Source organism: Phyllostomus hastatus, unplaced genomic scaffold, assembly GCF_019186645.2.
Source record: "Phyllostomus hastatus isolate PE091 unplaced genomic scaffold, TTU_PhHast_1.1 phas_scaffold_93, whole genome shotgun sequence".
NCBI classification, from domain to species: Eukaryota; Metazoa; Chordata; class Mammalia; order Chiroptera; family Phyllostomidae; genus Phyllostomus; species Phyllostomus hastatus.
The window spans coordinates 11,740,852-11,759,352 of NW_025334042.1; the positions used below are offsets into that span (position 1 = coordinate 11,740,852).

General features: G+C 31.9%; 1 protein-coding gene across 2 annotated transcripts in view; it reads right to left on the reverse strand.

Moving 5' to 3' along the window:
• Positions 1-18,501, reverse strand: part of USP15 (ubiquitin specific peptidase 15) — a 110,571-nt gene that overhangs the window by 51,845 nt on the left and 40,225 nt on the right. For both annotated transcript variants that reach the window (XM_045829432.1, XM_045829431.1), the window contains exons 4-6: positions 17,748-17,874; positions 10,684-10,829; positions 8,328-8,389 (exon numbers count right to left, since the gene is read on the reverse strand). In XM_045829432.1, the coding sequence (XP_045685388.1) occupies positions 8,328-8,389; positions 10,684-10,829; positions 17,748-17,874 (335 nt within the window). The remainder of the gene's footprint in view (positions 1-8,327; positions 8,390-10,683; positions 10,830-17,747; positions 17,875-18,501) is intronic.

The window sequence follows — 18,501 nt, forward strand, 5'->3', positions numbered from 1 at the left end:
GAGTGCTAAGCATTCGTATAGGTGTAAGAGAAAGGATAAAAGAAAAAGCAAAGTCTAGGAAGCACTGGATTGGGATAAATAACTGGTGGAGAGATTGTTCTTAAGTATCATGAAGATTAGAGAGAGGAGAGATGTGGTCCACAGGTCACTTTAAAATATAACACTTTTAAAATGCTGTTACAGATATTGATCACTTAGTTATTCTAGTTTTCACTTCTGACCTATCACACATAGCCCAATCTACCTAACATTTAGTTTTTTTTTTTAGAGGCTGACTAGTCAGTCTGTGGATTATAACCTGAGCCCTTTGGCTCTCTTCCTTTGATGTAATTTGGATTATATCATTAGCAATTCTGCTCTAATGTCTTTCTAAAGAGAAGAGACAAAAACGCTTAGAATATTACATATAGCTATTAAGCCAAGGATTAGATACTAAATTTAACCAACCTAGTGTTAAACTAATTTTTGCTAGTTTGAGGCAGATGTAATATAAGGCGGTGATTTATAACAAGACAGAAAAAGGTAAAACATAAATGTAGCTAAAATAATTTCATGGAGAAAATTAAACTTTATCCCTGACAACTGAATGCACTATTTCAATTTCCCTATTCTTGATTTTTCGATGAAAAGCATGCAATTCAAGACTAAGTTAAACTTCTAACTTCAATAGAAAAATACATCTTATTCCTGGTAAATTAACTGAATATTTAACATACTAGTAAATCTAATACCATGCTGAGGAACCAAGAAACAAAAAAAAAGAAAGAAAGAAAGAAAGAAAGAAAGGGAGAGAGAAAGAAAGAAAAAAGAGAGAGGTTAAGTCTGAAAGCTGACATAGCAAAAATGATTTAAAGATTTAAATAGTTTATTTAAATTACTTAAACATTTTTATAGTTACTTTCAAATCTGACATAACAACCCAACTTTGTAAAATCTAACAATTATAAATCAAAATTATCTTAAAAAAACCAAGAGCAATTTGAAACTTTCTCAGTTTTTAACAATTATGCTGATATAAATTCTTGGAGAAAAAAATTACATCTCTTGAAAAATTAAACACTTTTACTGTTGTGAGATACAGATTAATTCATTTCAATAAGCAGTTGCTACAGTTGTGTCTGCTAAGGTCAGGAAGAGTGTTAGGAACTTAAAGGTAAACAAAAGTGAGTTGAAGGGAATTTATATATAAATTGCTTCTTATAATTTTATTTTTTGTTCCTTTTTTCACTGCTAGTTAAGGCATTTTTATTTTCAACTTCTTATATAGAAATTTCCAAACATACACAAGCCCTCATATACCCTGTATCAGTCACTCAGCTTCAAAAATTAATATTCTGTCACTCTTTGTAATCTCCTCAGCCTCCCTTCCCCCATGTCTTTGCTGGAATATTTTAAAGCAAATCTCAGGCATTCATCAGTTCACCTGTAAACACTACAGTATTCAACCACAATAGGTGACAGATCTTTTTTTTTAATACCATTGTTAGTCCCAATCTAATAGCTCATGTTCAGTTTTATCCCAATTTTCTCAAAGTATCTTCTCTCCTGAAATTGGTTAGTTTGAATCAGAATCTTAAAAAAGTCCATATACTTGCAGATTAGTTATATCTTCCAAGGCCCTTACTGTTCCTGTCAACTAAATTCTTCTTTGGCTTCATCTTATTGTGACTATGTCCATTTTCCATTTGTCCTGATTTCTGTATCTATTCCTATAGTTAACTTTGACTTACACAGGTTACTGTAAATTGCTCAATTCCTTTTTGGAACAAGTCAGGGGAGAGAGGAAGAAATAACATAGCCAAGAATTGTCTGTGAGTACCTGTGAATATCAAGCATCTATGTGAGAACTGTGCACTTATATTACATTCATTTATGCATAAAATAACTGTCTAAATCTTCTAACTTCAATTAAATTTGGAAATGACCTTTTAAAAAAAGATTTTATCCATTTTATTTTTAGATAGAGGGGAAGGGAGTGAGAAAGAGAGGGAGAGAAACATTGAAGTGTGGTTGCCTCTCATGTGCCCCCCACTGGGGACCTGGCCTACAACCCAGCATTTGCCCTGATTGGGAATCAAACTGCTGACCCCTTGGTTCACAGGCCAGCACTCAATCCACTAAGCCACACTAGCCAGGGCCAAATTTAGGTACTTTCATAGAAACATTAAGAGTGTGATTTCTGTGAATTATACCTCTTTTAGTATCAACAACAGAACTGCATAACTAAATCTACTGAAGTTTCAAATAAGCAGAGGCCATCATGCTTATAAATACTTGAGATGTCTCAGCACAATTTCTGTTAAAAAGAAAATAATACATGATAGAAGTTTCCTTATATTTTAATAATTTTCAATCAAATAGGTCTATCTACTATTTCTAAATCCATTTCTACAGTTATTTAGTAATTATGTATGCAAATTGGACTTAATTAATCTCTAAAAATTCTAAAGCATACACTAAGTTTTTTCTATTTGCATTTAAACAGGTATTGTACAGTACTGAAAAAGACTGTAAAAAAACCCCCAAAACCAGAAACAGAATATTGCAGAGTCACCTGGGTGGTTATTATTTATCCTGACCAAAAGTAGTATGCAATGGTTTTATTTATAAAGTGCTCCCTCTCTCCAGGCACTCAGGGACAGAGTACTGCAAAAATACTAAATGGCACTAGATACAGTTTGTAGTTTATAGTTAGTGCTTCAGTCACCAAATTGGAATTCTGTTAATCAGGACAACACAGATGGTAGAGGGAGAATGTGTGAGTAAGACTACTGGCTTAGTTTTCCATTTGATTTTTTCAGCCTCTCATATCTTATCTGGTTGATTTGGTTTCTTCTCTGGTTGTTTTCTAGCCCATGAAAACTGCCTTTTTACAATCATCAATGACACTCTTTTTTCACTAGATACTCAATAATGTCTTTTGTCAATATTTTTGAGCAATTAATGAAGATGTCTGAATTAAATCAACTTTCTACAATACTCTCATAAGAGGAATTTTTACTTATTTCAGAAAACCAGCAACATTTGCAATTTTTCTATAATGTTAATAACTCTAAGGCATTCTTTGAAATAACTATACCTAAATGAAACAATAAGAAAAAATAGTATAATTTAGTCAAAATTTATTAAAGTTTTTACCTTAGTTAGAAGTTATAGCTAAGGAAGAAGAAGGTATTAACATTAAACAAATTTTCTGGAATTCTATTAGTAAGGGAGACTCTATTGATTAGTTTCTCCTCCGTTTAGTACCATCCAGTCTTCTACAACTATTCTAGTTTAAAATAATTATTTAGAAATACAATTTAAACTAGCTACACATCCCCAACAAGTAGGTTATCACCTGCTAACAAAATCTTTGTAAAATGGTCATACTTTAACAGAAAAGAAAAGCAACCTCAGAGGATTTATAATTTTTGTAAGGGTCATTAGAAAATACAGTGATTTTGAGAACTCTTAAGAAATTACACACTTCAAAGTAGATTAGAAATGAAAGTTTTGGAAAAAACTAATCACTTGAGTATTTTTAAAATATAATTTAAATATAAAGATAAAAATTTCAAGTAGCATTTTGTTATCTAGAGAAAAATCCAGACAGAAAACTTCGAGTTTTTTTAAGGTGGGTTTTAGATTTCTAGTAAGATTTTGAGTTTAGATTACATACATTTTTAAAAGTTCAGGACATGTTGTAAACAAAATTATAGTCACCCCTTAACATTTTAAACTATGTAGCACTTACTCTCAGTTAAGTAGTCCAAAAATTTGTGCTTCAGCTAAGGATATATGATCTCAATTCTGATCAAAATGGGCCTAGTACAACTTTAGTATCTTCAAGCACTTAAGTTTCTCTGTTTTCAGCAGTATAAAAAAGTCAGATAAGTAAGACACTGACATACTTTCTCTTATGCTTACTGTAGTGGTATTCTTACATTTTGTTGTTCATAGCAGCACCTAAAATGCAGATTCCTGGGCCCATGAAAGATTAACATTCTGCTGGTCAGGGGTGAGGACCCTGGAGGCTGCTGTCTATGGTGGTTTACATATCACACGTTAAGAAACACTGCCTACAGAACTTCTACCAAATCTGAAATTCTTGGGATGGGTCTAGAAAACTGTGTTTTAACAAACTCAACAGGTGATCCTTCTTTCACCATATTACAGCTTTTAATAACTTTCCCTCAACATTTTAAAAAGATTTTATTTATGTATTTTAGAGGGAAAGGAGTGAGAAAGAGAGGGAAACATGAATGTGCCAGAGAAATATCAGTAGGTTGCCTCTTGCATGCCCCCAGCCAGGGACCCTACCTACAACCAGGGGATGTGCCCTGACTGGGAATCAAACCAGCAACCTCTTGATTTGTGGAATGATGCCCAACCCACTGAACTACACCAGTCAGGGCAATTTTTCTTCAACTTTTGATGCTCTGTGTAGGAACTGGTTATGTGCTAGGCCATATGAGCACCCAACAGATCCCAGGTTAGGGATGTTTTATTAGAACTAGCATCTCCATACCATATTAAGGACAAGGAGCTGTCTCCTGACAGACATGATGGAAACTTTGAGTGTACAAAACAGGCTGTTCTGTATCTCAATATCTTGAAATTTCTTTCTTGAGGGCCTAAAATTAAATGCCCTATGCTGGAGCTGAATTTGTCTAAATTACATGTGTTTATAATGTGACTTCAGTAAATATACAGAATTCCACTTTTTTTTGGAAACAGGTATTCATCCAGAAAAAAACCTGCATCCTTATCTCAATTATACACATATAAATAAAAACAAGTGACAATTCCTCAACCTTTTATTTTCTTTTCTAACTGGTACTCCAATTTTTGTACACTTTAAGTGCTATTTCTATAAACATTTTTATACAATATGTTCTATTCTTTAACAATAACATACATAATGGTACTGTATTAAACTTAAATTTACAAAAATGGTACTGAATTAAAATCTCATTTTGTTTTTATTTTTTTCTCTTGATTTTATGTTTTAAAACTTATCCAGTTTTAAAGATTGCACCATTATTACTTCTACCTGCTACACTGGTATCCACAGTACACCACCATTCTTCTTTTATTGAATTAATTGGGTTGACATTGATTCACAATACCATACAGATTTCAAATGTACAACTTAACAAAACATCATTCGTATACCGCATCTTAATCACTTAATCTGTGACAGAGACTTAAGCTAAGCTACCTCCAAATTACCCCTACCACTACCACAAACAATACAGCTACAAAGACTGTGCCATCAGGGACCTGTGTAAAAATTCCACTGAGTGCTGGGTTAGAGGGATTAGGCATTCTTGATTTAACTGAACACTGACTGATTTACAGAATGGTGGGTGGTACTAGTTTATATTCCCACCATTATACAGAAGACTTCTCTCACAACGCTCTACACAGTTTGTATTGGCTATCTTTTAAATTTGTGTCATTCTGAAGACCATTAGGTTGTATTTCATGCTTTATTTTTTCTAATTACAAATGAATTTGTACATATCCTCATCTACCTGTTAGCACTTGGACTTCCCCTTATTATTGAGTACCAGCCTCCGAACCAAAGGGCCGATGGTTCATTTCCCAGTCAGGGCACATGCTTGGGTTGTGGGCCAAGTCCCCAGTATGGGGTGTGCAAGAGGCAACCACATATTGATGTTCCTCTCTCTCTCTTCCCCTCTACCTAAAAATAAATAAAATCTTAAAGACTAAATGTGAATATTCATAAAGATATTCCTAACTTCTAAAACTTCATCAAGAAATCTACATAATTCTACCATGTGCTTTTTATATTCTTCTTATAGTAAGTTCTGCCCTTGTATTATATCCAACTGAATAGAGTAAGAATAAAATGTAACTAATGTATTTAGGCACATTCTCATGAAATTTAAATTAAAAAACTTTACACAAGGTAAAAAGGATAGAGAACCATTTATTAAAGATGCATTTTAGTTTTGAAGAAAAGTAAGTTCCAGATCTTTCTTCGCTTTTATTTACTACAGCGATCTTCAACCTTTTGCATCTCATGGCACACATCAATTACTAAAATTCTGCAGCACATCAAAAAATATATTTTTTGCCAATTTGACAAAAAAAGGTATTTTGATTCATTCACACCAGAAGGCTATTGTTGTGTTGGTTGTTTTTATTTTTTTTTTATTTGGCAATCTAAGGGAAAAAAGGTCAGGGCCCCTGAGTAAATGGTCAGATATTGCATGTTTTAAAAATTCTTGTGGCAAACAGTGTGTCATGGGGCATACCAGTTGAAAACTGCTGATTTACTATATTAGCAAATAAAAATTATTATTAATTTAGTTGAGTCATTATTTTAAGTATTTCAAAATACTGGTCTACAATTTTATTAGAAAACCTGGAACTCCAAAAGCTCTAGAAACTTAACAATTTTTCCAAAGTTCATTTGAGTGTAATCTAACATGAACTAATATGAGACTATTTATAGTCCTTATTATCCTATTGAGTGTAAATGCTTGCTGAATATTAATGTGTTTGATTATGACAGGTCCCCCTGAGCTCTACTGAAATATAAAATAATAGGTGGCATATGCACCTATTTACTTCTCAAAGGCTTACTTATTTTTAAAAAGATTTTATTTATTTATTTTTAAAGAGAAGGGAAGGAGAGAGGGAGAGAAACATAGATCAGTTCCCTCACATCCCGCCGCCCAACTGCGGGGACCTCACACACAACCTAGCAAGTGCCCTGACCTGAAATCGAACCTGTTACCTTTCAGTTCTCAGACAAATGCTCAATCCACCGAGCCACACCAGCCAGGGCTCAAGGGTTTAAAGATATAACTAGCCCTAAGTGTTTTTTAATAATGGAGTATAGATCCTAGACCAAGGTCATGAAGCTCTTCCCCGAAGATTTCTTTTAGAAGTTTTATGGATATGGGCTTTATTTTTAAATCTTTAAACCACATATCTGATAAAGAATGAATATCCAAAAAATATAAGAAACTCCTACAATTCAACAGCAAAAGAAACCAAATAACCAGATTAAAAAATGGACCTATGACTTGAATAGACATTTCTCCAAAGAAGGCATTCAAATGGTCAACAGGTATATGAAAAGATGGTTAACATAAGTAATCACTGCAGAAATTCTAATTAAAACCAGGAGATATCCCCTCACATCTATTAGGGTGCTGTTATCAAAAGAACAAAAGATATGTGCTAACAAGAATGTGGAGAAATTGGAATCCTTACTGTTGATGAAAATGTAAAATAATGCAGTTGACATGAAAAACAGTAGAAAGTTACTAAAAATAAATAAAAATAGAAATACAGTATGATCCAGAAATCTCACTTCTGGGTATTTATCCAGAGAAACCAAAATCAGTATCTCATAAAGATATCTTCACTCCCATGTTCACTGCAGTACAATTTATAACAGCCAAGATATGGAAACAACCTAAATGTCCATCAACAAATGAATGGTTATAGAAAATGTGGTATATACGTAGATTGGAATATTATTCAACCTGCTGTGTGTGATAACAGGGATGAATGTGGGATATACTATGCTTGGTAAAATTAGCTTGTCACATTAGGACAAATACTGTGTGATTCTACTTATATGAAGTATCTAAACTAGTCAAACTCATAGAAACAAAGTAAAACGGAACAAAACTCATAGAAACAAAGTTACTGACAGGAGGAAGAAATGAAAATTAGTGTTCAACAGGAACAGTTTCAATTATACAAGATGAACAAATTCTAAAGATCTGCTGCACAATGATGTGCTTAGAGTTAACAGTGCTGTATTGTGAACTTAAAAATTTGTTAAGACGGTAGATTTCAAGTATTTTAAAAAAGTTAAAAAGATTTCTAATTTTTTCATCCCTCATTTACTATCAAAAGCAATCCTTATACTCTTATATCTCTACTTGTGCTTCTATATTCTGAAACATTGATTTTAATAAATAAAAATATAACTTTCATAGCAGAATCATTATGATAAAGAATGTTCTTTTAGCAGACACTTGAGAATATCACAAACTTAAAACAAAATATTAAATAAAATGTTTAACAGTGATTTAACTGTATTAGACAATATAACATAACATTTATAACCTTTATACTGTACCTCATTCTGTAAGAAATTTGAATTGGAAGCCTTTTTAGTAATAGAATATTAATTTAGGGAACAAATTTAGATAACTCCTATACTGAAAATAAAATATTATAATATAAAGAATATATGTACAGCACACAATTAGATTCTATCATTCTGGATTTCATCATCTCAAATCAAAGGCTTCTAAATCATGCAATATGCCATAAAAAATGGAAGCACTTACTTAGGAGTAGAAGGACCCCTTGGCCATGTTCCATCTTCATTTTTCTGTTCTATCACTAACACCTAAAAATACGACACAATAAAAGAGTGTTTTTCTTAACCCCAATGTTAAAAGAGTTTTAGAAGACTAGCTGGATTCACTAAGAAACTAAAGTAACCCTGTTGATTAATTAAAGGACACACCAGACAAAGTGAACAGCTATTTGCATTTTGGTTCCAAAGCTGGGCAAAGGAGACACAAATTTAAGGAGTCAATTATAAGACGCAAGGAATTGCAAACACACACAGAGACACACACACACAAGGAAGAGAGATAAGGATCACTCATTTTGGGAGGCAAACTCTTCAGTAACATATTTTTGTTTTACTCCCTAATAAGAATACTTAAAATTTTAGTAAAAAAAAAATTAAAAGTCAAGGGCAGTGTTTATTTTATTTATCATTACTCAGAAAATAACTTATAAAATCTGTAAAACTTAATGCATATTTTGGGAAATGTTCCTATTTCAAAATCTGATAAATGCATCCCTAGCAAGATGATCAAATTATTTAAATTTTCGAAGCCTCAGTTTTCTAATGTACATGATAGAAATAATAATAGCCATTACACAAAATCAATCACTGAAAAGAGTTAAAGAAATAACACTATATATTTCAAATTGTACTATGAGCTACCTCAAGGCCTGCTGAATGGTAACCAAGGAGAGAGATTTATTCTCTTGGCAGCCAAGAAAGAGAGAGTTGGCTGGCAAGAGGGGAGTGTTGACTAACCAGTAAAGTTCCAAGTTCCTCACTCCAGCTTCAGTCAGGCAACTCTCTTTTGAATTGTAAAACATATTAAATTTTTAATATTTCACTTAAGAATATAACGGCTAAAGTAAGTATGAAAATCACTGCTTTTATATCTTATTACAAGATTTGACATATAGTAAACATTTACTAAAAATTAAGTTCCTTCTGTTCCTTTGAATTTTTAACAACTTGTATCATATTACTGATGTCAATAGTAATTTTAAATAAAACAAAGCAAAACAAGAAAAAATCTTCCATATATTGGAGCACCAGGCTCTGTGTTAAGTACTAAAAATAATAAAAACAAAAATAAATACGACACAAAGTCCAATCAAAACCAACACCTCATAGTCTAGTGGGGGGCTCAATATATAAATAACTGAAGTACATAATGATACAAAAGACATACATAAATTATTATGAAAGTTAAGGGAGTAACTTTTTCTCCAAACTAGAAAAATCCTGTACCTCAAATAGATATTGATAAAAATAGATCAGAAAGGCTGAAGAGATTATTTTACATCTGAGCTGGAAATGAAGGACTAATAATCTGATCTGGTTACACTACATGACAGAACTAATGGTTAATATGAATATTTTGATGTTAAAAAACTTTTTGCTGACTGGATGCAGGGATTGGGAAGAAGGCCTTTGAAACAATATGTAGGAACGCACAAGAGGATGAACAACACAGTAATGTTTAGGGCACAAGTGGTTCAGTTTGGTTTTGTTAGAGTGTAAATCACAAAACAAGGATAATCTAAAGATGATGGAAAACTGGCAAAAGATCAAACTATACCTTACAAGCTGTGTTAAGGTGCTTGGACTTTATTCTGTAATTGTTAAGGAGCTAGGAAAGGTTTATGAAAAGAAAATAATAAGGTTTGCATTTTAGAAAGAGGATTCTAACAGAAATACGGAATATTGAAAGTGGACATGCAAAACACCGGAGGCAGAGGGATCTGTTAAGACAGGGGCTGGGAATGACATAGAGATTAATTCAAGAAACGATCAGAAGATAGAATCAGTAGGACTTGCTAATTTCTCAACACATTCATTTATTTGGATTATATTATAAAGAAAGAAGAAGAGGTTGACACCTTCGTGGGAGCTGGTAAACTACAGTTCACTTAGCTCACTGATTGCATTTGGAAATAGTTTGTTGGAATATAGCCATTTCCATGTTTACATATCCTCTCTAATGGCTATTTTCATGCTACCTCAATGGCAGAGTTGTAGTTGTGACAGAGGTCATATGGACAGTAGAGGGAAAAATATGTACTATTTGACCTTTTACAGAAAGTTTGCTGACCTATCTTATTAGCTGGTTGTTTTTTTGTTTTTTTTTTTTTATGGAACACAACTTCTTTTTTATATTCAAGTTCAAGAAGTGAAATGGAAGGTATGGCTAGTGTCCAGCAGGGGAACAGAAGAAATGAGTTAGAAAAAGGAAGCCAGAGCCAGCAGAACCCCACACAGATTACCAGGATATCCAAAAAATATTTGTGACTCCAGAAAGTTTCATGTATGGTATACTTAAGATAAATAGCACTGCTAAACAATACCTGTCCTTGGTATAAACCAGCATCCTGAATGGTGCTGTCTGGTTTATTCAGAGGTTCAAATGTATTACTCATGTATTTGTTCCACAATCTGGTTTCCTTTTCATCTGGAATATTGAAGATTTTTCTTATTTCCTTTTCAATTGTATCTAGATTTAAGGAGAAAAGATATATAAATATAACAAACCTTTAAATATATACCACACAGAGCTAAGTGTTCACCAGCATAAAAATCCTAAATTTAAAATATTGATATGATAGTAAAAACAGGTGAATATGTAAAAAAATACATAAAAACCAATAAAGAAGGTATGCTTTTTAAAGAACAAAATAGTAATTATAACTCTGACAGATGATTACTTGGGGAAACTGAGATCTCAAAAGGTATAGGAGTTCAATCATAACATCACATTTTATGTCACACAAAATAAAGTTTGAAAGCAACATAATTTTTCTGATGATATACAGGAGTTAGAAGAAAATAAAGTATGATTCAGAGATGTTACAAATGAAAAATATTTTTAATTATAACCAATTTCAGAACAATTAATATTAAATTGAATATAACTTACAGTTTAAATAGCTAACTAAAAATAGAATATATGGCCACAAAAGAAAGGGCCTTCTTTGAAGGGATGTCTGTATTGGTCAAAATTTCTTGTTTTGAAGCTAAAACCATATATTTTACTTCCTTATAAATCAACTATCTAAGTGGAAGAAGTCTTTTTTATTTTTTTTTAAACTGGAGCAGCTTAACCTACTATAAAATAAGACAGGAATATCTACAGATTTGAGAGTACAAATGCAATTAAGCTTCAGTACCATATAGTTAAATAAATTTAAAAAATTTTTAAGCATTAGAAAGAGATATTAGAAAATACTATTAAATCTATTGAATTCTGGTCAATAACTTGCTTGACTTAGACTCAAGTATACTAATTAAAATATGAAATATGAAGAAATATAAAATACCTCTAAATTTTAGAATACTTGATTAGTTTTGGAAAAAAAACACATTATTAAAAAAATACTAAGCCTACATTTTCTCTGAAGAAATACAAATACCCCTGCCTATTTCACATAATTAAATTTAGTCCAATGATACTGTTTATGTTCTACCTGGCAGCTAATGCTTTTTAATAGTCTTATAGTTAATAAGATTTTGATTAGGGCATTAAATTAGCAGTACATCTTACAGTGTAACTTAGAGCAAATTAGTCAGAACATTTAAATAATTACATAAATAAATATACTGCATGTTATTTTGGGGAAGGGGGTAACTTTTTTTTATTGAAGTATAAATGTATACAGAAAAATGCACAAAATTATCAGTATATCATGAAAAATTTCCAAAGTGGACACACAATGTAAACAGCACCTGAATCAAGGAACAGAACATTATGTAGGAAGGAGGATGGAGGAAAAAGCTGAGGAAGGGAAGTCACTGCAGTTTTTCTATAAAACCGAATACTTTTTCCTTACTGGAGAAATAATTCTTGATCATTGCAAAAATTCAGAAAATATAAATACAGTACAAGTAAAATGTCTCCCTAAAGATAAGCACTGTTAACATTTTGATATTTCTTCTTTCAAATATTTTTTTCTATTAATACACAGATATTTATACACATAACCTAAATGTGCAAACACATATTGGAATTTCTCCTTCAGGGAATTTTGCAATCTACCCATAAAGAACGTTGTAGGCAGAAGGTGTAATGCAAAGGCCCTGAGGTGGGAATGTATTTGGCATTTTTTAGAACAGCATTGTGCACAAATGTGACTTAAGCGAGAAAAGCAACGTAAAAATGTGAACATAAAGGTACTTATGTAGGTCACATAGAATCTTGTGAGTTATGAAATTATCCTACTTTATCTGAGTAGAAGGAAAGCTGCTGCAGAGCTTTGATCAAAGTAGGGAAATGTTCTGACATTTCAAATGTTCCTTTTGCCGTCAGTGAAGAACAAACTGGAGTACAGGTATGGGGGGAGAGATTAGGCTACTGCAGCAATCCAAAACAAGGTGGTAGTGGGGGGAGCAGTAGAAGCAATCTTAAGTGGTCAGACTAAGACTAGGTTCTGAAAGAACTGCTAAAGACAACATGCTCCTAAGATTACAGGCAGAGTGAAAAATAAAAAGAGTTTAATTTCGTATTTATTTGGGGATTCTTGTAAGACACAAGTGAAGATATGGAATTATGGAAAAGTTTTGGATAGAAGACATACATTTAAAAGACAACAATATGCACAAAATTATTTAAAGCCAGCAGACTGGAGGAAATTGCCAAAAAAAAAGAGGGGAGATTCAAGGACGAAGTAGGAGACAGTGATGTTTTAAGATCAGGACTATATAGAGTATATCTCACAATGGACTCTGAGAAGATGCAGCTAGTGAGAACATATGCCCTGGAAGCCATGTGAAGAGAAAGTGTTTATTGATGGAATAATTAGTATGTTAATATTCCTGGCAGATTATAAAGACATGGAAGACTTTGAAATTACCATGGCATTTATTAGTGCAGAGGTATTAAAAACTACAACAGAAACAGGATCAAGGGAGTGGTAGGCTTGAATATCTGATGTATTAGGCTCAAAAGAGAATGGCAGCAGAGGAAGTGGGAGCCAGAAAGCAGAATGCACAAATTGAGATTTGGCAAGTGAACTTTTAGATAGTGACAGTCTATGGGAATTGGTGGCTGAGTCTGGGTGCAGATCAAGATCACTGGAGGGTGAATTTCACTCATAGTTGGGATATAAAACTGAAACTGATAGACACAGACAATAGTATGCTGGTCACCAGAGGGTTCAGGGTTGGAGGAGTAGCAAAGAAAAAGGGGGCCAAATATATGGCAATGGAAGATGATTTGACTTTGGGTGGTAGGCACACAATGAGACATACAGATCATGTATCAAAGAACGCACACTTGAAACCTATAAAATCTTATTACCCAATGTCACCCAATAAATTCAATAAAAAAGAATATCAAGGCATTGAGAGCATGTGTATATTTTCCCCATATATTAATCTGATTCCATTAGGCAGTTAATAAAAAGCATACAGAGGCAGAAAAATATTAACACAGATAAGAGAAAACTGTGACAAATATTTCTAGTAAAAACATTTGATGTTAAAGTTAGGTAATTCTATTAATAAATCTTGTAAACATAAAGCATTTTTCAAGAAGTTTTATAACAAAAATTATTTTTTAGTGTTATCCTTAAAGAAAAAATAAAGCCAAAATTTATCTTTCTTATTAGAACATTCAATACACAAAAATATTAATTTAGGAAGAAAAATATTCAAAGGCAAAGTATATTGGTTCTGAGTGTAGTAAATTAATTAGTTTCTGCTTATGGCTACTATCATTTTAATTATAAATCAACATAGGTAGTACTAGCTGAAAAAGGAACACTTATTAATTTGGTAAAAACAAAAAACAGGTATTTATATTTCTTAATTCTATTTATATATTTATATAGCTATATTTTATGTACATAGCTGTTTTGATCATTTTTAATCACAATTTTTAAAAAGACTAGAAAGGAAATAATACATTCCATGTTTTCTTTCTTACTATCCAAATTCTTTATTGTTTCAAAACTTACTTCAGAAAAACAAAATCAGCCAAATTACCACTTGCATAAATGGTGTACAGCAGCAATTAAGACACAAGGTTCTGATATAAAATCCCTCATTATGGAATTAAAATACTGGCTCTATCACTTGGAACCAGGGTGAACATAGGTATGTTACATAACCTTTGGAAGCCTCAGCTTTACCACCTAAAAGATGACAATACAGCATTGAAGTTTAAATTAAAAATTCCTCTAAAGTTCCTAATATGTAGTAAGTATTCAATAACTACTAAGTAGTATAACTAAAACCATAAAATCTCTAAAATTCCTGACTTGGTTAACTTTAATAATTTTTGTAAAACTTTTTACACAGAAAGCAAAGTTGCTCTAATCTAGATTTTCAAACTTTTAAAACTAAGACCTCCAGGAAGAAATTGTGACCTAGTATTCACATACACATATTGATTATTCTATTGTAGTATTTTCTATTCCATTCTCTTTACTTCACAGTTTAATGACTATTAATAATGCAGTTTGGAACCATTGTGCTAATAAAAAAATATTTTACCTACAAAAATTTAGCTCATATACAATTTTAAGGCATATATTCAATACATGTAGTATTGAAAAGTATTAGTAAATATAAACTACACTGGGTTAAATCTATAAAAATAAACCTTTTTATTTATATATTTATCCACACCCAAGGATTATGCTTTTTGATTATAGACAGAGGGGAAAGAAAGGGAAAAGACAGGGAGAGAAACATCCATGTGAGAGAGAAACACTGACTGGCTGCCTTTTCTACACACCCCTATCAAGACCAAACTCACAACCTAGGCATGTACCCTGACTGGGGATTAAATCCATGACCTTTCAGTTTGCAGGACACCATCCAACCAAGCCACATTGGGTAGGGCCAAATCATAAACTTTTTGAAGCAGAAATTCTTTACAAATTGTGTATTTCCTTAATAAATTCTTACTTAGAACTTAATGTGAGAACTCCATGATGCTTGTTCTGAATTTAGAAATCAAACTAACTGTTAATTTTCATGTAAGTTTTAAAATATTATTCAGTAAACTAATGTTCTAAACTAAGATTCTGATGACCTCATTTTATATATAATTTTCCTATAGAAATGAGGTAGTAGAAGAAAATATTAAATTTCAAAGATAACTAAAAAACATTATGTCTATCAAGTATTTTAAGAGGTAGCTTCTCATTTATATTCCAATTGGCTGAACATTTCAGAGATTAGTCTCGGAATTAATTTTAATAGACTATCCTCCTTGGTAGACTTAGATTCTTATTGTGCACATTTTCATATCATGTTTAATGTAATTTTATATACAGTAGTCCCCCTCTTATCTACAATTTTGCTTTCTGCAGTCTCAAAATACTAAATGGAGAATTCCAAAAACATGCAATTCTTAAATTTTAGATTGCACAAGTTCTGTGTAGCATGACGAAATCTCGTGCTGTCTGCTCTGTCCTGCCTAAAACATGAATCATTCCTTGTCTGGCACATCCTACCAGGATATGTTACCTGACGTCCAGTCACTCCTCAGTGGTCTTAGTTATCAGATCGACTGCTATGGTGCTGCAGTGCTTGTGTTCAAATGACCCTTATTTTACTTAATAATGGTCCCAAAGTACAGGAGTAGTGATGCTGGAAATTTGGAATGCTAAAGAGAGCCCATAAAGTGCTTCCTTTAAGTGAAAAGGTGAATATAATACTATTAAACACTTTGAGAAAGACCACATTCACACAACTTTTATTACAGCATATTGTCACAACTATTCTATCAGTTATTACTATTATTAATAATCTCTTACTGTGCCTAATTTATAAGTTAAACTTTATCATAGGTAGGTAAGTACAGAAACCTATAAAATCTTATTACCCAATGTCAGAAGGAAACATAGTACAAGGACATATAGGGTTCAGTATTATCCCTTGTTTCAGGCTTCCACTGAGGTACTTGGAACATACGGCCCATTGATAAGGGGGTACTACTGTGTTATGTTGAAAACTTTCAGTATTTAGTATGTGGAAATGTTTTCTTTTCCTAAATATGTTCCACAAATCTAGAAGTTGAAAACTTATTTTTTTCATAATAATATGATAGTTATATATGGAATTCCTGATATTTTAAGCATTCATTTAAAAAAGATGACTGAGTTATTGAAATTACATCTCAAACTTATAAATGTCCAAGCTAAAACAAAGAGGGTGAAAATAAAAAATTCATACATAATATTTTATTTGGTAAAAACATTAGGATTAACCAAGCACTGAGTATTGAAGGATGATATTACTTTTATGAACAATATAGGTTAAAAGTATTTTCCTGCTGTGAAATAGGTAAGTGGTAAAAAATAATTTAAATGACTTATGCAATTCTTAAATATATTTATTTACTTTTAATCAAAGTGTACTTAATGACTGGTTCTAACAAGGAAAACTATACAGTGCTATAATTCATAAATGTGCTAGCCTCTCTTCCTCACTTAGGTATGCTGTGTTAAGTGTTATCACCACTGTCCATTTACATTTTCCAACAAGATGAAATTATTACCATCATCTTGTTTTCCAGTAACTACCTCTTATAATTTTTATTTTAGGATGTTTTTATCAAAAAGTAGTACAATTTTGTTATTAAATTACTAATCATTTATTTAGAAATCATTTTATTCAATATATTCTTGATCTGAAATTAAAACGTAACTTTTAAATAGAATGAAAAAATTTATGTATACTTCCATTTATATATGTAGACATATGAATATATATAGATATGTAGACACATAAATATATAAAGGGAATTAGGTACACTTATATTTGAGAGTATAATTCCCCAATGTACTCCCTATAAAAGTTCTACTTTAAGCCTGGCTGGCGTAGCTCAGTGGATTGAGCTCGAGCTGCGAACCAAAGTATCGCAGGTTTGATTCCCAGTCAGGGCACATGCCTGGGTTGCAGGCTACAGCCCCCAGCAACCGCACATTGATGTTTCTCTGTTTCTCTCTGTGTTTCTGTTTCTGTTTCTGTTTCTGTTTCTGTTTCTGTTTCTGTTTCTCTCTCTCTCTCTCTCCCCCCCGCCCTTCCTCCCTTCCCTCTCTAAAAATAAATAGAATCTTAAAAAATATATATGAACAACAGAAACCTCATGTTTTTTTTAAAAAAGTTCTACTTTAACGTATAATCCTGTTACAAGCAAAATGTACATTTCCAATGCTAAACTAAAATTATTTGATTTTTTTAAAAAAGTAAAATGGCACAAATGTTAAATTCATCGAATAATGTAAACTAGATTTAGAAACTATAAATAATTCAACTGTAAGCTAACATATATTGCATCAGGCTTGGAAATCTATAATGTTATGTATAGACCCTTAAAATCATCACCATCCTGGTAGCATATAATAAAGAGAATTATAATTAAATTTCTAATAGTAATGATTTAACAGAGAGGATCTTGCTTTACCTATTGTGTCAGCTTTGCTAAATCTTCGGGTTACAACATTGTTCATGTTTCCATTTTCACAGAGCTTCAATTCTGTGAGATATACTTCTACTTTGCAGTGCTTGACAAACATACCCTGTTCGACCACCTAAAAAATAAAACAAAACAGTGTCAGCTACAGTGCACTACAATTTCATTGTCTCTAATAGAATACATTTCTCTAAAGAGGCTATAGGAGAAAAACACAGATCTCCAACAAAAAATAGTAACTAGTAAAATATATCAATATAAGATAAAATACACTATTTGAAAAAGCAAGAAACACTTTTGGGAAATTTAACAGAATATGAATAATCATATTACACACTAATAGTTTAGAAAGGTATTCAACTGACTATGAAGATACTTAGGTACATAACGAATACATTCAGTATTTATGATGAAGAAGTCTACTCAAAAAATATATATATATAGCTCTGATTAAAGATAGAAACATAACTTAGAGCTTTTCATACTTGATTTTAAGCAAAAAAAACCTTGTAAAATTGAGTTTTATACGATTTAAGTTAGCAATAGTTGTATCACTCTTTACATTAAAATATTTTAAAATAACTCCAAATTACTGCTGCCAAAATATTCATCTGTGCCCTGAACTGATGTTAGTTTTTCATCCTAAGATGACTTTGTTCGACCTTTAAATGTATACTTAGTAGTTCTATGCAACAAATGAAAAAAAAAAAAAGCTAAGCATGCAAGCAATAAAGCAGAAATACAG